Below are 24,181 nucleotides of genomic sequence, written 5' to 3'. Positions count from 1 at the left end.
TGTGGAGTGTGCACGTTCGCCCTGCGACCGTATGAGTTCCCTCCGGGTGCTCCGGTTTCCTCCTTAATTGACCCTCTGAAAATTGCTCATAGTGTGTAGGGAGTGGATGCAATAGTGGGATAACATGGAACTAGTGTGAACGAGTGATCGATGGTCAGCATGCACTTTGATGGGCTGAAGGGCCTGTCCTATTCGATCAAAGCTAATGGGTGCGGTGTGCCGAATGGCCTGTCTCTGCACTGTACCATATGCACATTTTCATCACATCTGTGAAGCTTCATTCCTCTTTATATTTGATTTTCCTTTCAGTACGGAGACAATGTCTCCCTTCCCACACTGTCACTTCCACAAGGTGCCCTAGACCTGGGCAATGCGCCAGGTATTAATCCAGTTATTTTATATAAAATCATGAGAGGAATAGATGCGGCGAGTCCCTTGCCCAGAGTCGGTGAATCGAGGACCAGAGGACAATTGTTTAAGGTGAAGGGGGAAAAGATTTAATAGGAATCTGAAGGGGTGACTTTTTCACACAAAGGGTGGTGGGTGTATGGAATGAGCTGCCGGAGAAGGTAGTTGAGGCTGGGACTATCCCAACGTTTAAGAAACAGTTGGACAGGTACATGGTTAGGACAGATTTGGAGGGATATGGGCTAAATGCGGGCAGGTGGGACTGGTGTAGTTTTGGGACATGTTGGCCAGTGTGGGCAAGTTGGGCTGAAGGGCCTCTTTCCATGTTGTATGACTCCATGACTCTTGGCTATGCTGGCTGTTTCCACACGAGCAGGACCCTGTATTTTCCTTCCTCTCTACCCCCCCCCCCCCCCCCCCCCCCCCCCCCCCCCCCCCCCCCCCCCCCCCCCCCCCCCACCCCCACCTCACCCGCTTGCCACCCCCCTCCCATGACCATCCACTCACCCTCAGGCTGATCCCCGCTTGAAAAGAACGGGCCCTTCCTCATGACCCTTCCGCGGCTGCCCTCGTTGCCATGATCCCGTTGCTATGCCGATGAAAATATATTTTAAGCACTTCCCGGGAGACTGGTAATTTAAGAAAATTCAGATTCCATTTTCAGCTTATCTTGCGTTGTGAATCTGCAGCCTTTAGCAAGTGCCCATGCTGCATGCAGGGCCCCGACAAAACAAATTACCAATTGCACACAACATCAACAACAAAAACACTATTTTCCCCAGCATCAATTACGAAGAGCAGAGGTTGGTGGAAAGAGTGCATAAGCTAATAGTTTTTACCCTTGATCACTGTTGGAAGACTAATTAAACATTTTACTATAACATTCCCCTTACAATACACGATTATAGTTCCTGGCAGTGACGTTTTGTGCTGGATTAGCTGGTTTCAGCTGGATGTTGGTAGGGGGTCCAGTCACATTGAGCTGGAGAGCAGATGTGTCAATGTACAGTGGAAGTGGTATTGGGGCTTGACTTTCATAGCTCCTCCGCGGCTGAATAAATATATAAAAGCCAAAGAATTGCACCAGGCAGGGACGCAGATGCTGTAATCTGGAGCAAGAAACAAACTACCGGTGGAGGCCCGATAGGCAGAGACCCGGGTTCGAGAGGGAGGAGTGAGATGATGGCCAGTAGGTGGAACCAGGTGAGGTGGTGGAGATAGTGGAACACAAGATTTGGAGGGAAAGACATTGGAGCCAGTGGTGCATCGAATGTATGTACAGGGAGGCCTGAAAATGGAGCTGGAAGATGCCAGTGAAGATGAGTACCCGAGGAAGGACATGCAGTTATAGTCACTTGTCTTAATAAAAACACGGGTCTTAGAATGGATCGACTGGGCTTATATTCACTGGAATTTAGAGGGATGAGAGGGATTCTTAAGGAAACAAATAAAATTCTTCAGGGATTGAACAAGCTAGATGCAGGAAATATGTTCCCGATGTTGGGGGAGTCCAGAACCAGGGGTCACAGTTTAAGAATATGGGGTAGGCCATTTAGGACTGAGATGAGGAAAAACCTTTTCACCCAGGGAGTTGTGAATCTGTGGATTTCTCTGCCACAGAAGGCAGTGGAGGCCAATTCATTGGATGTATTCAAGGGAGAGTTAGATACAGCTCTCAGGGCTAACATAATCAGGGGATATGGGGAGAAAACAGGAATGGGGTACTGATTTTGGATGATCAGCCATGATCATATTGAATGGCAGTGCTGGCTCAAAGGGCCGAATGGCCTACTCCTGCACCTATTTTCTATGTTTCTATTATCTATAACCTCTCCTGGTTCCACCTGTCCCCTGTACAAACAAGGAACTGCAGATACTGGTTTACACAAATGAGCATATAAAGTGCTGGAGTAACTCAGCAGATCAGGCAGCATCTCCGGAGAACTTGTATAGGGGGCATTTCAGTTTGGGACCCTTCTTCAGAAAATGAAAGGTCCTGTCCCAAAACGTCAACTATCCATGTTCTCCAGAGAGGCTGCCTGATCCGCTGAGTTACTCCAACACGTTGTGTCCTCATCTCTTTACACAGTCCATCTGCCCACTTTACTTTCAGTCCTGATGCAGGGCCCCATCCAGAAACAGCAACCTTATCTCTGCAGATGCAGCCTGACTCGCTGAGCAATTTGTTGTCTGCCTTGAGATAGACACAAAGTGCTGGAGTAACTGAGCGGGTCAGGCAGCATCTCTGGAGAAAAAGGATGGGTGATGTTTCCGGTTGGGACCCTTCCACAGACACAAACGTATTTTAGACAATAGACAATAGACAATAGACATTAGGTGCAGGAGTAGGCCATTTGGCCCTTTGAGCCATTCAATGTGATCATGGCTGATCATCCCCAATCAGTACCCCGTTCCTGCCTTCTCCCCATATCCGCTGACTCCGCTATCTGTAAGAGCCCGATCTAGCTCTCTCTTGAAAGTATCCAGAGAACTGGCCTCCACCGCTCTCTGAGGCAGAGAATTCCACAGACTCACCACTCTCTGTGAGAAAAAGTGTTTCCTCATCTTCCTCGTTATCAGTGGATTCCCCACATTCCTCACTGTGATGGAAGACCAATCTTCTTCCTCTTTATTCTCTCACGGTCGGGGCAGTCGAACCATCCGCAGTCGGGGCGATCGAAGCTCCCGCATCCGGCGGTCGAAGCCCCCGCGGCTTGGAGCTCCCGATGTCGGTCTCTAACTAGAGACCTCGAGCTCCACGATGTTAAAGTCTGCGGTTGACGCTCCAAAGTCGATCCCCGACAGGGATCGCAAGCTCCATGATGGTAAGTATTGCCGGCTCCTGAGGTTAGAGCTCCCGAAGTCAATCTCCAGCAGAGTTCGCCAACTCCTCGATGTTAGGCCGCAGTGCGGACGATACGGGAAAAAATCGCATCTCTGTCAATGTAAGAGATTTAAAAAACTTTCCCCCACCCCCCACATAAAACAAGCTAAGAATACCAGGTCAACTTGCATAAACTCTCCTTATAGCAAGCATCAAAATCCCAAGGTACATAACAATCCGGTGAAGCACTGCTGTACTCGCTCGAAGCGTTGTCTGCGGAGGGCGCTCAGCATCGCCAAGGACTGCTCTCACCCCAACCATCGACTGTTTACCCTCCTACCATCCGGGAGGCGCTACAGGTCTCTCCGTTGCCGAACCAGCAGGTCGAGGAACAGCTTCTTCCCGGCGGCTGTCACTCTACTCAACAACGTACCTCGGTGACTGCCAATCACCACCCCCCCCCCCGGACACTTATTATTATTTATTCAAATCACTTGCTATGTCGCTCTTCCAGGGAGATGCTAAATGTATTTCGTTGTCTCTGTACTGTACACTGACAATGACAATTAAAATTGAATCTGAATCTGAATCTGAATCTGAATCTGAATCTGAACGGCAGTGTGTCTTTCCGTATACAGCATGGAAACAGCCCCTTCGGCCCAACCAGTACATGCTGGCTAAGAATTTTCGGTTTAGGTTTGCCCCCTCTAAGCTAGTCCCATTTGCTTGTATTTGGCCCCTATCCCTCTAAACCATTCCTATCCATGTACTTGTCCAAATGTCTTTTCAATGTTGATATTGTACTTACCTCAACTACTTCCTCTGGCAGCTTGTTCCATATACCAACCACCCTCTGTGCGAAAAATGTGCCTCTATGGTTCCTATTAAATCTTTCCCCTCTAACTTTAAACCTGTGCCTTCTCATTCTTGAATCCCCTACCTCGGGTAAAAGACTCTGCATTTACCCTTAACTATTAGACTCAAGATTTTATACCCCTCTATATGATCACCCCTCATCTTCCTGCGCTTCGAGGAATAGAGTCCAAACCTGCCCAAACTCTCCCTGTAGTTCAGGCCCTTGTTAATTGAAATGTAGTGGTAGACCCGCTTCGGTCATGACTGACCATGGGTGATGCATCCTGGTTTGCAGGTGATGTGTGGTCGGATGCAAGCCTGGGCGATTACATATGGAGGACAGGCTGTTGCCCATGCAGCACGCCCCCCCTCTCCATGTCCCTGATCGATCCAAATGAACAACAGGGCCGTTACAGTTTGGCACCAGCACCATCGCAGGAGCTTCCAGAGCGAGGTTGTAGACAACGACAAACTGCCTTAGGGGCTTCGACTGGATTTTCTTGAGGTTTACTCCAGGAGCCTTTTCCATGACTGGATATGGCCACAAGGCAGTGGAGGTTTTAAATCAGAGTTTTCCCTCTTCTAGATGGACTGCCTTCCCAGGCTGATGAGCCCCATCTGCCCGAGACTCATGAGGGTGGGAGCGTCTACCTTCTATAGCACCTGCCCACTGCCCGGCATGTAATTTGCCCCTATTGTGGAGGATAGAACTAGCGAACGGGTGATCAGTACGGACCCAATGGGCCCAAAGGTCTGTTTCTACGCTGAATCTCTAAACTAAACTAAATCTACCAACCTATGTTTCTTTGGGATGTGTGAGGAAACCCACGTGGTCACAGGGTGAACGTGCAAACTCCACATAGACTACACAGGAGGCCAGCACTGAAGCCGAGTTGTTGGAGTTCTGAGACAGCAGCATCACTCTTCAGGCTTTAGACTTTAGAGATACAGCGTGGAAACAGGCCCTTCGGCCCACTGAGTCCGTACTGACCAGTGATCATTCTGTGCCCATGCACTATCCTACACAATAAGGCCAATTTATAATATTTACCGAAGCCAAATTAAGCCTAAGTACCTGCGTGTTTGGATTGTGGGAGCAAACCGGGGGAATTCCACGTGTCGTCTCGGGGAGAATGTACAAAGTCGGTACAGACAGCGCCCATAGTCAGGATCGAACCTGGGTCTCTGGTGCTGTGAGGCAGCAACTCTACCGCTGCACCAGTGAGCCGCCTTTTGGGTGAACAAGCCTCTGCCTCCTGGATGTTGGAGGGTAACCCTGGAGGGTGACATCAGGCTTCTGAACGGCCCTTCCAGACTCGGGAACAGCTTCTTCCCCTCTGTTATCAGGCTCCTGATAATCTAGGTAGAGTGCTGTCTGATTCACCTCTACGCCAATGCAGACACTGGACTTTGTCTTTGGAGCTGAAGCGCTACAATGCTGAGTGAGAACTATCTTTTGCGCTCTGTATCTTCCCCTTTGCTCTATCTATCGTACTTGAGTTTAACCTGGTTGCATTCATGTGTGGAGATTATAGCATACCTGATACCCGAAACGTTGCCTATTTCCTTCGCTCATTAAGTGTCAGAAGGTGCAGATGCTGGAAACCGCTCAAAGTGCCGCTGAGTTTAGCATCCAGCACTTTTGTCTTCACCTCCGAAACACAGGGTTAAGGTTTGGGGGTAGGGGAAAGATTTAATATGGAACAGAGGCCGAGGGGCACAGAAGGTGTGAGACAAAAGGATTGAAGAATTTTGTGAGCCAGAGGAATGAATGTAAAGAAGCGGGAGAAATCACCGTGGGTGGGATGGAAGAAAAAATGCCAGGGGGAGGATTGGGTCATTGTTGAGTTGGCTATAGGTATGTCAGATATCACGTCGCTTAATAAACCATGAAAGGAATATTTGTACACAGTCAGACGCATGAATAGGATAGGTTTAGAGGGGATTTGGGACAAACGCAGGCAGGTGTGACTTGTGTAGATGGGATAAATTGGGCTGAAGGGCCTGTTTCCATGCTGTGTGGTGAGTCTATGAGTCCTTATTTTTAGTTTCACACCATAATTTTGAAACAATATGTATTTCCCCCTGTATTGTTTCAAGGGCCTGTCCCACTTTCACCACCTTTTTTACTCGTGGACATTTTTCATCAGGCTAGAAAAAACGCCCCGACCTACTTGATGCTACGAGTACCTACGACCAGCATCACGACCTACCTACGACCTCGTGACGACCATGCTGCGAGTACGAGTCAAGGGCAAACTCGGCAGAGGTGGTGAATGAGGTCGTGAAAGTTGGGCAGGCCCTTTAAGTCTGTAACCAAATGCTTTCACTGGCATCAGCCAATCTTCCCTGTCCCGCCTGCGACTGGTCCAAAACGCCGCAGCGAGACTCCTGACGGGCCCCCGGAAAAGGGACCACATCACCCCGATCCTGGCCTCTCTCCACTGGCTCCCTGTGCGGTTCCGTATACATTTCAAGACCCTCCTCTATGTCTACAAAGCCCTCAATGGGCTTGCCCCCTCCTACATTGAAAGTCTTCTCACCCACCACTGCACCTCCAGGCCCCTCAGATCGGCCGACTTGGGGCTGCTGAATATCCCGTGGTCTAGGCATAAGCTCAGGGGCGACCGGACCTTTGCGGTTGCAGCTCCTAGACTGTGGAAAATCATCCCCCTTCCCATCAGACCTGCCCCCTCCATCGACTCCTTTAAGTCAAGACTATAAACTTATCTATACTCCCAAGCCTTTCCTGACGTCCACTGAGCGAGGGCTATATGTATACGGCTTGTACTCGCTAGAATTTAGAAGACTGAGGGTGGATCTTATAGAAACTTACAAAATTCTTAAGGGGTTGGACAGGCTAGATGCAGGAAGATTGTTCCCGATGTTGGGGAAGTCCAGAACAAGAGGTCACAGTTTAAGGATAAAGGGGAAATCTTTTAGGACTGAGATGAGGAAAACATTTTTCACACAGAGAGTGGAATTCTCTGCCGCAGAGGGTAGTTGAGGCCAGTTTATTGGCTATATTTAACAGGGAGTTAGATGTGGCCCTTGTGGATCAGGGGGTATGGAGAGAAGGCAGGTACAGGATACTGAGTTGGATGATCAGCCATGATCATATTGAATGGCGGCGCAGGTTCGAAGGGCCGAATGGCCTACTCCTGCACCTAATTTCTATGTTTCTATGTTTCTATATGTATGTAGTTTGTTTGTTTATACTATTCTTATAACAAATGTAAAGCACTTTGGCCAACGAGAGTTGTTTTTTAAATGTGCTGTATAAATAAATGTGAGTTGACTTGACTTTTACATGAGATTGAAGGGTGTAGACGTAACACTGTGTCTGTCTCCTCTCGTGTTTCAGGGTGCAACCTGGAACTGTTCCTGGTGCTACTGGGGCTGGAGCTTCACGTCTCGCTCTCCTGCCCCCGCCACTGCGTCTGCTACCCGTCGCCGATGACCGTCACCTGCCAATCGCACGGGTTCACCACCATCCCGGAAGGAATACCGGCCAACAGCGAGAGGATATTCCTGCAGAACAACAGGATCACGCTCCTGCTGAGGAACAACTTCAGCCCATCCACGGTCACCCTATGGTTGTACTCGAACAACATCACCTTCATCGACCCCGAGGCCTTCCAGGGCTTCGGCCTCTTGGAAGAGCTTGACCTCGGAGACAATCGCTACCTGAGGTTCCTGGATGCCGACACCTTCAGCGGCTTGGAGAAGCTGCACTCCTTGCACCTCTACCGCTGTGGCCTGACCTTCTTGCCCAATGGGATTTTCGAAGGACTCCACAACTTACAGTACCTTTATCTCCAGGATAACCACATCGAGTATCTTCAGGATGACCTGTTCTTGGAGCTCGTGAACCTGACCCAGCTCTTCCTGCACGGGAATAAGTTGTTGAGTTTGTCCCAGAACACCTTCAGAGGTCTGGTCAACCTCGACCGCCTCTTGCTCCACCAGAACAGGCTTCATTGGGTTAACAAGCAGGCTTTCCATGATCTTCGGAGGCTGACCATTTTGTATTTGTTCAATAACAGCCTGAGTTTACTGCCGGGGGAATGCTTGGCGGAGCTTGGATCGTTGCAGTATCTCCGGCTGAACGGGAATCCGTGGGAATGTAGCTGCAAGGCTCGCTCTCTGTGGGAATGGCTGCTGCGGTTCAGAGGGTCGAGCTCCAGCGTGGTCTGCGACTCGCCCAGGGATGTACAGGGCAAGGACCTGAAGGTCCTCTCCGCCCAGCTCTTCAAGAACTGCACAGGCCACGACTCCCTCAACCAGATCCGGACCAACCCCAAGCAGCACCCTCACCACTCGGGCAAGGACAGGCCGGGAGGGGGCCACCCCTCAAGGGGCAGCAACACCCTGGCCAAGGGGCAGAACGGTACCGGGCAGCGCGACGATTCGGCCAAGAACTACCTGGGGGAGGGGGCGCCCAAGGAGCCGGCGGGGGAGCACGCAGACGGGGCGTGGGGCAACGACTACCTGCCCGACGCCAGCCAGAAGGAGCAGACCCACCGCCCCTACCCCACCCGGCACAAGTCGCGGATTAAGTGCACCCGCCGCACCCGCTTGGAGCTCCCTCCCGGCATCCAGCAGCCGTCGGGGAGGGCACTGAGGCCAACCTCCGCCCCCGGCTGGCTCACCCTCCTCCTGGCTCTGGTCCTCGTCGTCCGCTGAGACCCCGACCCCCCCCCCCCCCCCCCCCGAGCCTGCTCCCCACCCCATACCCCCCCCACCACCCCACCCCCCCCCCCCCCCCCCCAGTCAATGAGAAGGGCAAAGACATTCTAACACTGCCATCGACCCATAGGGACCAACAACAACAAAAAATCAACATTAAACGAAAAACAAACAAAAAAAATGTGAAGTTTTTTTTGAAATTACAACGACTGCTACTGTGGGCTTGGGGAAATCCGTGTTGGATGGAGTTCTGTTTTGGATGAGCGGGGGAATCCTCAGGATTAGACAGACGGCCGGCCGACCCAGGGGTGCAAATGAACAGGGGAGCACCCAAATCTCAATGGATGCCACTCCAGCCGCTAGTGTTGTCGAGCCTACTTGGGAAAGTTGTATCTCCATCAACCTCCCTCCTTACTCCTTCCCGCCTGTGCTCCGTCGACATTCCCTGCTGGGTCGGCCGGCGTTCCCGGGGGAAAAGGATTCTAACTCACGGTCGGCGAGCGGCGGGGGGCCGTGGTGACGGTGGCATCCGACTCCGCAAACCCCAGCGACGAGATACAAGTGGTGTCGCCGACCTCCGACCTCCCAGTGAGGTTACACTGCTCCCTGCTGAATAATATGCATTGTATAATTGCTAAGGATGATGATCAGAACTTGATTCATCCAGGTACCAAAAACTGGAGGCCAGATAATTGTATGAAAAAAAATTCCCAATGGAATATTTTTTTTAAGTGTCGACCGATCATTTGCTCAATGCACAGCCCTTATATAATTGAGATATATTAATTTCTGGAAGTATATGTTTACAGATTATATTGTCACCCTGTTACAGTTTATGCTAAGGTATTTCTTTCTGTGTTGGAGAATTAGTGGATGGTTTTTACACGAGTTCCGGATTGGGAGGCAAGAGTCTACCCTGTTCTGCTCTGACTGGCAGCACCCCCTGCTCTGTCTCTTGCTTGGGGTTATTTATGGCCACTGCCAGGAGCCAACACTGAACGGCGCGACCTTCAAGGCTGCCGAACATGAGCCGCAAAGCGGGCTAGGCTGGGTTACAATGGGCCAAATGGTCTGGGAGTGCCGCACACATCCACGATCTCAAGGAAACAACCTTCGTGCTCTGGATGTGTCTCGATTGGACGAGGAAACTAAATCTTCTCTACTTGAGTTATTTTTTCTGTATTAAATATTAAATTTGTTGTACCTGAATTTTCAGAATTGCTTTAAATATATATATAATATATATTTATATATATATATATATATATGCACACACACATATATGTATATATAGATATATATATAATGAAAAGCTGTTTTTGGAAGAAATCAAGGTTACGTGCAGTATCCCTTTTTGGTGTCTTGTCCAAATGATTGACAAGGTAAATGTACTTTGTACACACCGTGATGTCGCCACGGGTCAGAGGTGGCGCTGAGAGATAGCAGGAGGACTCAGGGGGCCAGTGCCTGGAACTCAGAGGAAGGGCTTCTCCTGCCTCAATCCACGTCTGAATAAGCAATCCACCCCTCCCCCCCCCCCCACTACTCCAGCTCAGACTCCTTCACTCAGGATACAGCTCTGACCACATGGACCCATGCATTCACATGGACCCACATTCCCGGAATCCATCTGGTGAAGACAGGTCATTTAAAATGGCAGGTGTGGTCACGGGTCTGATGTCACTTGTCTGATGTCACCGATCTGATGTCACCGGTCTGATGTCACCGGTCTGATGTCACCGGTCTGAGGTCAATCCCAGGGGAGGGTGAGGGCTGGTCAGATAGACATTGAGGGCTTTAAAATTTGGACTATGGACTCTGGTGCAGTCAAGGCCATTACCACTGGAGACTCCTCTCTCTCTCTCTCTCTCCCCCCCCCCCTCTCTCCCTCTCTCTTTCCCTCTCTTACTCCCTCTCTCTCTTTCCCTCTCTCTTTCCCTCTCTCTCTCTCTCTTTCCCTCTCTCCATCTTTCCCACTTTTAGTCTTTCCCTCTCCCTCTCTCTCTCCCTCTCTCTCCCTCTATCTCTCTCTTTCTCCCTCTGCACCTCTCTCACTCACTCTCTCCACGGACAGCAGGGCTCATTTTCAAAGACATTCACCAGGCAAACACACAGAGCTAGTTTAATGCATTCGACTAATTCCCTTAATATGGGGCAAACCAGTGGCCTCACCCGAGCGACTGTGATGGAGAAACCTTGGATTGATTGAAGCTGAGGATGATGCACTGTGGCAGCATGTAGACTATAGAGACACTACCTCACACCACCAGAGACCCGGGTTCAATCCTGACCTCAGGTGCTCTCTGTGTGGAGTTTGCACCTTCTTCCAGGTGCTCCGGTTTCCTCCCACATCCAAAAGACATGCAAATTTGTAGGTTAATTGCCTCAATAATGTGAGCAGTGGATGCGAGAGTGGGATAGTACAGAATTAGTGCAAACAGGTGGGCCGAAGAGCCTGTTTCCAGGGAGTATCTTCCTATCAATGCAATCAATCAATTTTACCAGGGGGCACAAGTATTACTAACTTACAACAAGCTAAGCTCAGGCCACCTGGCCATTCTCTATCAGACGTGTTCCCATCACTGTTGCATTCAGATGGTTACATAGATGATAGAGCACAAGCACAACCCTCTTGCCTGAGGAAAACACCAAGTCCTGGGAAAACCCAGCAGGTCAGGCAGTGTCTGTGGAGGGAATGGGCAGGCAACGTTTCGGGTCAGGATCTTTGGCAGCGCAGGGTGCAGCTTTGCAGAGCCGCTGCCTCACTGCCCCAGAGACCCGAGTTTGATCCTGACCTTCCAGGTGCTGCCTGTGTGGAGTTTGCACGTTCTCCCTGTGACCGCGCGGGTTTCCTCTCCTGTTTCCTCCCACGTCCCGGAGACGTGCAGGTTTATAGGTCAGTTGTCCTCTGTAACTTGCTCCTGGTATGTAGGAGCAGATAAGGAAAGTGGGGTAACATAGAACGATCGGGATCAACAACTGGCACACGGCCCTGAGCTCAATCGACCTCATCGGAGACCCTCTTTAATAGAACTTTACTGGACTTTACCTCGCAACTATTATTCCATTTACCCTGTGCCCGCACACTGTGGACAGATCAATTGTAATCATGTATAGTCTTTCCGCTGACTGGATAGCACGCAACAAAAAGCTTTTCGCTGTACCTTGGCACACGTGACAATGAATTAAACTAATCCAAACTAAACTAACCTAATCTGGTGATCAATGGTCAGTGTGGACTATTGTTTAGAGGTTCAGGTTTTGTTTATAGATTCAAGGCCTTAGAGATACAGTAAACAGGCCCTTTGGGCCTGTTTACTGTATCTCTAAGGGCCTGAATCTCTAAACAAAACTAAACAGCTTGCTATCAGTCTTTGAGTGCCCCCACAAGCCCATCCCCACCATAATCTCAATATGTCATAATCACCTACTCTCTTCTCCCGTCCAGTTTTATTTATTTATTTATTTATTTATTTATTTATTTTATTTATTCCGAACAAGTAAAGACATTAAAGACCCATTAATAGTAACAACATCAAAATTATCAAACAATTGGACATTACAATCAATATTTACAAGCAATGAAAAGAACAAAAAAGCAAATTTCCAATGTCCAACTCTGTGTCTGTACAAGCTCGAAAAGGAGCGAGAAGAAGAATAACTTATTAAATCTCACCCCTTTTCCCCCAACACTTCTACCATATTTAAAAATCAATTAATTAATAATAATAATAATACTACCCCAGGCAATTTCCCATAATACCTACAGACATATATATATACATACAACTATTATACACATACAAACTTCATATATGAAGTAACCAAACATAAGTAAACAATTGTAAAGCAATAGACAAACATTAACCCCCACTTGTCAACCATCCCCTCCATCCCGGTACCCCTTGAAAATTATTTTTTTATATAGTTTTATACAGTTCAATGGTGTCCTCTTCATTCTTAACCAGTCCTGTCTCCAGACCCAAAGGTAGACAGAAATGCTGGAGGAAACTCAGCGGGTGCCACAGCATCTATGGAGCGAAGGGGATAGGCAATGTTTCAGGCCGAAACCCTTCTTCAGACCCATCCTTGCTGGCCCACTCCAAAATACCTCTTCTGTTCCTGAAAAAAAAAACCAGCGATGGATAGCATCTGAAGAAGGGTCACGACCCCAAAACGTCACCCGTTGCCGTTCCTTCTCTCCAGAGACGCTGCCCGTCCCGCTGAGTCACCCACCAGCGTTGCGTGTCCTACCTTCGGTGTAAACCAGCGTCAGCAGTTGCTCCCTAAACTTCTCCTCCCACACGTTCATCTGCAAACGGTGTGCGTTCGTATGATGCTGTTACCTGTCGCTGTAGAAGGGCAGTATCTGGGAAAGGTTCCATCTCCAATGTTAACACCTCTGATAATTAATCATCCTTTTCCTCTTAAAAAAACCTTGAGACGAGATACAAAAAGACACAACCTCCTGAACACAGCGGTGTTTTGCTCGCTGGCAGAATAGAAAGGATTCTAAACATTGGTGAGAAATATCTATTCTCAATAAAAGCAGTCAAAGGCTGTTATTACCCACTTACCACTTGCCTTCCTGCAACACCCTTCCAGTGAAAAGGTTCAATTTACCAACAAGCAATTTGTACAACATTCAGCAAATAAAACTGCGGTGCAAATGACAACTTAGCCAATTTTATTTACTGCTTTTAAAAAAAAAAACTTAAAGAAAACACACTAAAATGTTATTGAGCGGTGAGTTATGTCTCCAGGAATTGACGTTGGGCTTGTGGCCCGCGGAGGCTGCTTACAGACATGCCAATGTCTGCGGTTATTTTCATTTTATTCCCCAACACAAATTATTTCATGGCCGTTAACTTTTACGGCAGAATTATTTTATTTGGGCAGATTAAATTTTAGCTGTGTGGTCGACCAAAATACCGCCCCTTTGATACAGTAGTAATCTGTGGAGACAGGGACTGGTGCCAAGACTAACCCTGGTCTTAGTCAAGTCACCACCTAACCCAACATGTCTTAACAATAGGGAGGAGGTGGAACTGGTTTCCCCGCTGGTCCTCTACAATAGCACATCCCTGGGGACAGCCCGACAGCGCTGAGCCCTGAGTCATGCAGATGCTCAAGACAAACCTCAGCAAATTCAAACTAACTCAAGCAAACGAACATTGATTTTTCTAACTTCAAGTAAACCCTGCACTCATGTGGGCATAAGGAATAGGGATAGAATTAGGTCATTCGGCCCAACAAGTCTGCACCGCCATTCAATCATGACTGATGTATCTCTCCCTTCTAACCCCTTTCTCCTGCTTTCTCCCCATAACCTCTGACACCCGTACCTCTGACACTCCTGAATGGTTTAGCCTTCAGGAGGGTGGATTGAGAGGAAGTGAGTGCTTCTTTCAGCCTAACAATGTACTTTGTGCCTCCCTCTCTCCCTCTGTCCCACACCCTAGTCTTTTTACCAGTTGTACTGTCCGCATCCTTGTACCCCTTCACTATCACCTCTTCCCCAGCCAACACAGGGCCATTATGGGCTCTGCCCTTCAGTGGTCATCTGTTGCCATTCCTGATTTGTTCCGGCCTTTACTTACCTCCGGTCCCCCCCCCCCCCCCCCCCCCCCCCCCCCCTTCCCCCTCTACTTTCAGGCTGAAGAAGGGTTCTGATCTGAAACGTCGCCTTATTCCTTCTCTCCGGTGATGCTGCCTGACCCGCTGAGTGACTCTAGCACTTTGTGTCTATCTCCAGCAAATTCAACATTTAAAATGTATGGATAGATTGAGAGGCGTATAGGGAAATGGGGCTAGCTGCGGCGAGGCATCTTGCACGGCGGGGGGGTTACAGTGAAGGCCCTGTTTCCGTGCTGTACGACTCTGCAAACTCTTCCCTCACTAAAATGCACTCTGTGCGAAGACCCAATATTGTCATCCCAAAACAGACACAAATTGCTGGAGTAAATCAGCGGGCCAGACAGCGCATCTGGAGAGAAGGAATGGGTGACGTTTTGGGTCGAGCGTGCAGTTTAGCCATTAAGCTGCTTGTACGTTTAGTTCACTTTTAGTTTAGTTCAGCGATGCAGCGCGGAAACAGGCCCTGCGTCCCACCGAGTCCGCCCCAACCAGCGATCCCCGCACACTTACACTGTCCTACACACTAGGGACAATTTACAATATTTACCAAAGCCAATCAACCTACAAACCTGTAAGTCTTTGAAATGTGGGAGGAAACAGGAGCACCCGGAGAAAACCCACGCGGTCACGGGGAGAACGTTATAAACTCCATACAGACAGCGCCCATAGTCAGGATCGAACCCGGGTCTCTGGCGCTGTAAGACAGCAACTCTACCGCTGCGCCACCGTGCCGCAGGAGAGGTCTGACAGATAGTCACAGAGTGATACAGTGTGGAAACAGGCCCTTCGGCCGAACTTGCCCACATTGGCCAACATGTCCCAGCTGCACTAGTCCCATCTGCCTGTGTTTGGTCCATATCCCTCCAGACCTGTCCTATGCATCTACAAGATAAAGGACTTTCTCATCACTAACCAACCAAGGACTTGGTGCTACACAAAAATGCCGTAGAAACTCAGCGGGTGCAGCAGCATCTATGGAGCGAAGGAAATCTCCTCAAGGGCTTGGTGCTGATGTGCAGGTCTTAGTGATGAGGAAATCTCCCAAATCCCTAAGTCAGTGTCATTATCCTGCCCATTACTCCCTACTTATGCCATACTACCCCAAGCTGGGAGTTTCACCCGCTCACTTGAAAGGGAAAGAGTCAACTACATTAATAAGGGTAACAAAGACAGAGTGCTGGAGTAGCTCAGCAGGTCGGGCAGCATCTCTGGAGGACATGGATAGGCAACGATTCAGGTCGGCACCCTTCTTCACACTCAGCCTATCCACGTCCTCCAGAGAATCTGCCTAAACCACCGAGTTCCTCCAGCACTTTGTGGGGTTTTTTGCGCAAGGTTCCAGCATTTGCAGTTCCTTGCGTCTACGTTAATATGGGTCTGGCTCACACGATGGCTGAACCAGGTAATACAACCAGATGGGTTTCTATAACAATAAAGTCGTTTGCACGGACGCCAATAGTGATAAGGCCTTTTACTCCACATTTTTTTGAAATGTCATAAATTTAAGTTCCTGAGATGCAGCGGTGGGATTCGAACCCATGCCTTCTGATCAATAGCCCAGTCCTCTGGTTGTTACTAGTCCAGTAACTTAACTCTAGGTTGTTGACATTAAAATGTCTAGTGATGTCCAACAGGTGAAGGATACACATCGGTCTGGGCCCCTGAATGATTTAACCTTCAGGAGAGTGGATTGAAAGGAAAGCGAGCGAGGGGAAGGGAGAGAGAGTGAGTGCTTCTTTCAGCCTAACAATGTACTTTGTGCCTGTCTTTATGAAGAAATAAAAGGGATACTGCAACTTTGATTGTTTTTGTCGGTGATCTTTACGGCAGGTTTAAACAATGACTGCATATGTGAAGCACGCTCCGAGCCAAACAGCTTCTCAACTTGCCTGGTAACACATCCCTGGAGGGTATGGACAATCGCCTGTGGGGACATACTGTTAGCAACCCTAACCTGAAGGAGGGGAAAGCTCAAAGCTGGATTCAGGCATTAAACCAGAGCTCTCAACACACTGCTAAATGGTGATTCTTGATTGGGGACGAGTGTCAGGGGTTATGGGGAGAAGGCAGAATATTGGGGTTTCAAGGGAAAGATACATCAGCCATCATAGAATGGGCTTGATGGGCCGAATGGACTAATTCTGACCTACAACTTATGGACTTCTTATGTCAGGGGTTATGGGGAGAAGGCAGGAGAATGGGATTAGTAGGGAGAGATAGATCAGCCATCATTGAATGGCGGAGTAGGGTTAATGGGCCAAATGGGCCTAATTCTGCTCCTAGAACTTATGAACTTATCTGAATAATAAAACAGGGAAGAAAGTCAATTGTATCATCAGTACAAAATAACCTACTTAATTTCCACACAGTTTCAAAGCAAGCTTGTCATGTGCAGCTTGCAATTCACATATCACAGGCCACAGATAAGGTTGGCGGCACAGAAGGCTGTGGAGGCCAAGTCAGTGGATATTTTTCTATCACATGACCTTATGGCACAGTGGCATATTGGGTAGAGTTGCTGCCCCACTGCACCAGAGACCCGGGTTCGATCCTGACTACGAATGCTGTCTGTGCAGAGTTTGCACGTTCTCCCTGTGACCGTGTGGGTTTCCTCCAGGTGCTCCGGTTTTCTCTCACATTCCAAAGACTTGCGGGTTTGTAGGTTAATTGGCCTCTGTAAATTGCCCCAAGTGTGTAGTTTTGAAGGGAAAGGGCCCTTCGGCCCCCCCCCAAGTCAACGCGGACCACCGATCCCGGCACACTAACACCATCCAACATACACTAGGGACAATTTGCAAATTTACAAAGCCATTGGCCTACAAACCTGGATGTATTTGGAGTGTAGGGGGAAATCAGAGAAACTGCAGAAATCCCTCCGGATACATACAAACTCCGTACAGACAGCACCCGTAGTCAGGATCGAACCCGGGCCTCTGGTGCGGTAAGGCAGCAACTCTACCGCTGCTCCACCATGGGATGGGGAAAGTGGGATAACATGGAACTAGTGTACACGTGATCGATGGTCGGCATGGACTTGGCGGGCCGAAGGGCCTGCTTCCATGCTCTATTTCTAAAACTAAAAACAAAAAGAACCAAAGGTGACAGTGACGTGGGATAAGGCAGTGAGTAGAGTCAACCCTATAGTGGCCGATTGGGAAAGGGGGAGATGCAGCGAGACCTGGGTGTCATGGTACACCAGTCATTGAAGGTAGGCATGCAGGTGCAGCAGGCAGTAAAGAAAGCGAATGGTATGTTAGCTTTCATTGCAAAAGGATTTGAGTATAGGAGCAGAGAGGTTCTACTGCAGTTGTACAGGGTCTTGGAGAGACCACACCTGGAGTATTGCGTACAGTTTTGGTCTCCAAATCTGAGGAAGGACATTATTGCCATAGAGGGAGTGCAGAGACGGTTCACCAGACTGATTCCTGGGATGTCAGTATGAAGAAAAAGACTGGATAGACTTGGTTTATACTCTCTAGAATTTAGAAGATTGAGAGGGGATCTTATAGAAACTTACAAAATTCTTAAGGGGTTGGACAGGCTAGATGCAGGAAGATTGTTCCCGATGTTAGGGAAGTCCAGGACAAGGGGTCACAGCTTAAGGATAAAGGGGAAATCCTTTAAAACCGAGATGAGAAGAACTTTTTTCACACAGAGAGTGGTGAATCTCTGGAACTTTCTGCCACAGAGGGTAGTTGAGGCCAGTTCATTGGCTATATTTAAGAGGGAGTTAGATGTGGCCCTTGTGGCTAAGGGGATCAGGGGGTATGGAGAGAGCGCAGGTACGGGATACTGAGTTGGATGATCAGCCATGATCATATTAAATGGCGGTGCAGGCTCGAAGGGCCGAATGGCCTACTCCTGCACCTAATTTCTATGTTTCTATGTTTCTATAAGAGTGGACGGATCAGTACCCTTTTTTGGTATTGCGCTCAGAATCGTCTCAGAGTCCACACTGAGTAATTCCATAATGCCGTCTGCCAAAACCCAGCAGTTCCATTCATCACTCCTCTCTCCTTCATCTCCATCTCCTTATCCTGCGGTTTCACCGAGACTGGTTTCTCCGATGCTCCAGCCAAGCGGACAACCTAGAGTGAATGGGTCAGTCAAGGGGGCCAAGCTGCATCTCTGCACCAGGTCCAGTCCCATTCTCCTCCAACACCCGACCTTAGGCCCCTGGTCCTGGAGCAAGGGGCGGGAACCCCTCCGCCGACTTTGACCTTCTCTGAGGCTTGGCCTTTTATTACTCTGAAGATAGACACAAAAAGCTGGAGTTCTTCAGCCAGTCGGGCAGCATCTCTGGAGAAAAGGAATAGTTGACTATGGCATAAGGTGGCACGGTGGTAGAATTGCACAGCACCGGAGACCCAGGTTCAATCCTGACTACGGGTGCTGCCTGCACGGAATTTGTACGTTCTCCCCGTGACCTGCGAGGGTCTTCTCCGGAAGCTCCAGTTTCCTCCCACTCTCCAAAGACATTCAGGTTTGTAGGTTCATTCGTTTGGTAATTGTGTGTAGGATAGTGTCAGTGTGCGGGATCGGTGGTCGGCGCGGACTCAGTGGACCGCAGGGTCTGATTCCGTGCTGTGTCTCTAAACTAAACTGAAAAACGAAACCTGACGTTTCGGGTCGACTCCCTTCAACAGACCCGACCTGAAACGTCACCTATTCCTTTTCTCCAGAGATGCTGCCTGACCCGCTGAGTTACTCCAGCTTTTTGTGTCTATCTTCGGTAAAAACAGCTTCTTCCTACACATCTTTTATGTGCAGGAAGACTCCATGATGTAGTCTTCGCCCATCCGTAATTATCTTTGGGACAGTTGCGATGGGTACAACTTAGACGGCAGGTGAGAGTCACAAGAGAGTCAACAACTGCAGGAGTAGCCCACTGGCCCTACAAAGTAAACCTGCCATTCAATACGACCATGGGTGAAACCACACTGGCCTCAAATCCTCTTCTGTGCCGGTCCTCATTTCCTTGATTCCTCGATCTCTCAGACATTTATCTATCTCTACCTTTAAATATATCGAATAATCCAACTTCCAGTTCCATTGGAGGCAGACATTGCCAGTGACTCATTGCCCTCTGAGTGAAGAATTTGTATTTTCTTCCTTCTCTCAGAGAGCTGACGTCGTTGTTATGGGCGTCGAGTTACATTGAGATCAGACTGGGGAAGGGCAACAGCTTCCTTCCTTTTGTGGCACAGCGATAGAGTTGCTGCGTCACAGTGCCATAGACCCAGGTCTGATTCTGACTACGGGCGCTGTCTGTGTGGAGTTTGCATGTTCTCTCTGGGACTGCCTTGGCTTCCTCCGAGTGCTCTGGTGTCCTCCCACATCCCAAAGATGTGCGTGTTTGTAGGTTATTTGGCTTCTGTAAACAACTCCTCGTGTGTGGGATAACACACACCCATGGGATAACATAGAACTAGTGTGTGGGTGATCAAGGGTCAGCATGGACTCAGCGGGCAGAAGGGCCTGTTTCCACTCTGTATCTCCCTCTCTAAACTAAGTTATGTAATCAACCAGCTACAGTTTCTATAAACTCCCAAATATCTTAGAAACGTTCAAACACTATTCTTCCTTCCGGTTCTAGGACTGGGTTAGCCATTGACATCCATGACTGGGTTAGCCATTGACTGGGTTCTAGGACTGGGTTAGCCATTGACTGGGTTCTAGGACTGGGTTAGCATTGACATCCATGCCTAGTTGTGACAGACATGACGTCACAGCGGTAGAGTTGCTGGCTTACAGCGCCAGAGACCCGTGTTCCATCCTGACTACGGGTATTGTCTGTACGGAGTTTGTACGTTATCCCCGTGACCAGGCGGGTTTTCTCCAGGTGCTCTGCTTTCCTCCCACACTCCACAAAGACATGCGGGCTGGTATAATGGTAAATTGTCCCTAGTGTGTGTAGGATAGCGTCAGTGTGCCGGGATCGCTGGGCGGCGCGGACTCGGTGGGCCAAAGGGCCTGTATAACTAAAGCAAAAACTAAATACAATTGGGGGTGGAGCCATCCCGACAGAGTGAAGGGAACTGGTGTCGATTTTAAAAATTCACCCCACCAGGGTCTGACTAGAACTGGCAATAAACTGGCAATCCAGACTGGAGGTAGAGGGGATGAGAAGGGAGGCACACCTCCAGGAGCCCAGAGGTGCCACTGTCTAGTTTGACGTCTAGCATGTTAACAATGCTGGGGGAGCTCATCATGCTCTTACATTTAACGGTCTCTGTGTCTTCTACAGCACTGTCACCCTCCCTGTGAGTACTGAATAAAACTTGTACCGTAACAGATTTGACCTTACATTGTGCTAGTGTTCCATCATTTGCTGATTTTTCTTTTTCTTTTTGATTAATTGTCATTTCATGTTCATCCATTTTTCTCTGAGTTGTTCTCTACATTGTGAAAGTGCCCATGCTTCTGGAGGGACCTTGGCCATAAAGTGGTTTTGGCGATGGTGGAAGGCTGGAGAAAGACAAGGCCTGTGCTTTTTAGAGATCCTTGTAGCACAGGTGCTAATGTGTCCTTTGATCGTGAGCCAAAGGGTCAGGGAAAAATTTACACCAGAGAGTCAGAGTCATACAGGCCCTTCGGCCCAACCTGACCACACTGACCAACGTGTGCCATCTACACTAGTCCCACCAGCCTTCAATCGGCCCATATCTCTCCAAACCCATCCTATCCATGTACTTATCTAATTATTTCTTAAATGTTGCAATAGTCCCATCCTCAACTACTTCCTCTGGCAGCTCGTTCCATACACCCACCACCCTTTGTGTGAAAGAGTTATTCCTATTAAATCTTTCCCCCTTCACCTTAAACCTATGCCCTCTGGTTCTCGATTCCCCTACTCTAGGCAAGAGACCCGATGCATTCCTCTCATGATTTTGTACACCTTGCAAAGATCACCCCTGAACCTCCCAGACTGCTCAATGTCTCCCTGTAGCTCAGGCCCTCGAGGCCTCTGCTTTCACATCCCTTCATGTGCTTTGACGTCCCTTGTTAATTTGCCAGCACAAGCCGAAGCCTGTTTGAAAACAAAGGCCATTGACTGAACGATGAGGGAATTCCTTTGTCAATGCTCTGACTGCAGGGTAGGACGCTGACAGAGGTGTTCCTTCTGTAAGTACTACCATGACATATAAACTGTAACATGCCAAGCAGCTTCAGATCCATCTCCATCTCCCATTTATGGGGTGGTGCAGAGGTGCAACTTGTGGAGATGCTGCCTCACACCACCAGATACCCAGGGTCGATCCTGACCTCGGGTGCTTTCTGTGGGGAGTTTGCACGTTCTCCCTGTGCTTACTTGAGTCTCCTCCCACATCAAAATACGTGAGGGCTCGCAGGTTAATTGGTCCCCTGGTGTGCAGGGAGTTGATGCGAAAGTGGGCTAACATAAAAGTAGTGTGAATGGGTGATCGATGGTCGGCAGGGACTTGATGGGCCAAAGGGTCTGTTTTCATGTTGTATCGCGAGACTAAAGTAAAATACTGATGCTCCCTCTAAAGAAGATGTTTCAAACGAAGACCTGTCTGACTGAGGAACATGGACTAAACAGGGCTCTGGAATAAACACATCCCTATTATTGGACTTGGATTCACATTGAGTAAACGTCATGGCTCCTTCTCTGCTCTTCTCGAGCTTCTTCACCAGTGTTTCAATCCAGCATGACCTATATTGCATTTATATAACGCCTTCACAGAACATCCCAATGCGTTACAGCCAGCTGGATGCTTTTGCAGGGTGATCACTATTGCAACTTGCTCGTATTAAGCTCCTGGAGACAACAACATGACAAATGTTTTATTGATGTTGTTGAATGGATAAATATTGGTTTGGACACCGAGAGAAAACTTGTCCCATTGTGCTTCAAACTAGAGTGCAGAATCTTTTACATTGATCTGAGGTGGCAGAGAAGGGCTATGTGCTTGTGTGTTCACTCCCGGGACAAGGGTGGCGTTGGAAGGAACTATGTTCATGGAACGTCCCAGATGGCCTTGAACTGAGGAAGTTACTGGGCTTTTTCAGAGTCATCACACTGGCCTGGAGCTTGACGTCATCAGCAAAGGACGGCAAATCTCCTGCTGCAAAAGGACATCGCTGTAAATGAAAAGCCCGCCTGTCCCACATCATCTCAGTCGCCGCTGCAGAGTCCGTCTCTTCCTTTGCAGACCTGGATCTTGTGCTCCAGTCCCTGGAGGTATCTCGTCCCAAATGCAACGGTTGCTCACTTTACCACGCCTGACGTGAGACTGCCTCTCGCTGGGGGTGAGGACTCCATGTGAAGCAAGTTGGGCAGACCGGGTCCAGTCATTAACGGGCAGCAGAAGTGGCCTTAATGTGGTGATGCCATTCACTACCGCCATCACTGACATATCACAGAGCCATAGTTATAGAGTCAGTCATAGTCATTGAGGTATAGAGTCGCAGAGTCATAGAGTGATAGTTATAGGGAAATTGAACCCTATAGTAATTATGGGGTCATGGAGCCATACAGTTATTGAGCTGTAGAGTCGTAGTCATAAGGTCATAGAGTCATAAGGCACAGAAACAGGCCCTTCGGCCCAACTTATGCATACTGACCAAGATGCCCCATCTATGCTGGTCCCTTATCCATCTAAGCCTTTCCTATCCATGTACGTCCAAATGTCTTTCAAATGTTGTTATAGTACCTGGCTCAACTACCTCCTCCTCTGCCAGTTCGTTCCATCTACCTACCACTCTCTGTGCGGAAAAGTTGCCCCGCAAGTTCCTAATTAATCTTTCCCCTCTCACCTTAAACCCAGCTCTCTAGTTCTTGATTCTCCCAGTCTTGGATAAAAGACTGTATTAATCTTATATATTCCCTCATGATCTTATACACGTCTAAAAGTCACCCTTCAGTCTCCTGTGCTCCAAGGAATGAAGTCCTAGCCTGCTCCACCTCTCCCTGTAGCACAGGCCTTTGAGTTCTGACAACATCTTTGTCAATCTTCTCTACCCTGCCAGCCATTGCGTGGTTATCCAGAGAGGTCGGTAAAAATATCCATCATAATGGTCAAACATGTTGTCATTTGCTGATTCCAGAGAGAACAATCGTTGCCTGTGCAGAGGTTGGGAACACGTTCCATTCAAGTTTAGGTTTTTGTTTCAGTTTCAGAGATAAAGCATGGAAACAGGCCCTTCAGCCCACCTTGTTCATGCCGACCATTGATCACCCATTCTATGTTATCCTGGTTTCGCATCCTACTCCCGAGGGACAATTTACAGAAGCTAATGAATCTATAAACCTGCATGTCATTCCTGGGATGTGGCAGGAAACCGGAGCACCTGGAGAAAACCTACGCAGTTACGGGGAGACGGGATAAACTCCGTGCAGACAGCACCTATCGTCAGGATCAAACCCGGGTCTTTACCGCTGTGACACTGTGACGCCCAAACTCTGGCGATGATTAGTGATGTAGTGATCTGCTCACTTGGGGCAGATGTACAATAGTTGATCCAACATTGTAAAAATACAGCGCTGGAGTAACTTAGCGAACGTCAGGCAGGTAGCATCTGTGGGCAATGTGGATAGGTGCCGTTTCAGGTCAGAACCCCACTTCAGCCTGATTGTGAAAGTGGGGAGAAAGTTGAAGGGTTATAGAAAATATAGTAAACATAGAAAATAAGTGCAGGAGTAGGCCATTCGGCCCTTCAAGCCAGCACCGCCATTCAATATGATCATGGCTGATCTTCCAAAATCAGTACCCCATTCCTCCTTTTTCCCCATATTCCTTGATT

General features: G+C 48.7%; 1 protein-coding gene across 1 annotated transcript in view; it reads left to right on the top strand.

The window, feature by feature from the left end:
* rtn4rl1b (reticulon 4 receptor-like 1b) overlaps positions 1-8,795 on the top strand; it is a 47,385-nt gene extending 38,590 nt beyond the window's left edge. Inside the window, exon 2 of the mRNA XM_055657650.1 lies at positions 7,452-8,795. Coding sequence (XP_055513625.1) covers positions 7,452-8,773 — 1,322 coding nt within the window. The 3' untranslated portion in view covers positions 8,774-8,795. The remainder of the gene's footprint in view (positions 1-7,451) is intronic.
* Positions 8,796-24,181: the final 15,386 nt, after the last annotated feature.

The sequence above is a fragment of the Leucoraja erinacea genome, chromosome 28, assembly GCF_028641065.1.
Source record: "Leucoraja erinacea ecotype New England chromosome 28, Leri_hhj_1, whole genome shotgun sequence".
Taxonomy (NCBI): Eukaryota; Metazoa; Chordata; class Chondrichthyes; order Rajiformes; family Rajidae; genus Leucoraja; species Leucoraja erinaceus.
The sequence above is the reverse complement of the archived record's forward strand: the minus strand, read 5'-3'. Positions and strand labels throughout refer to the sequence as shown.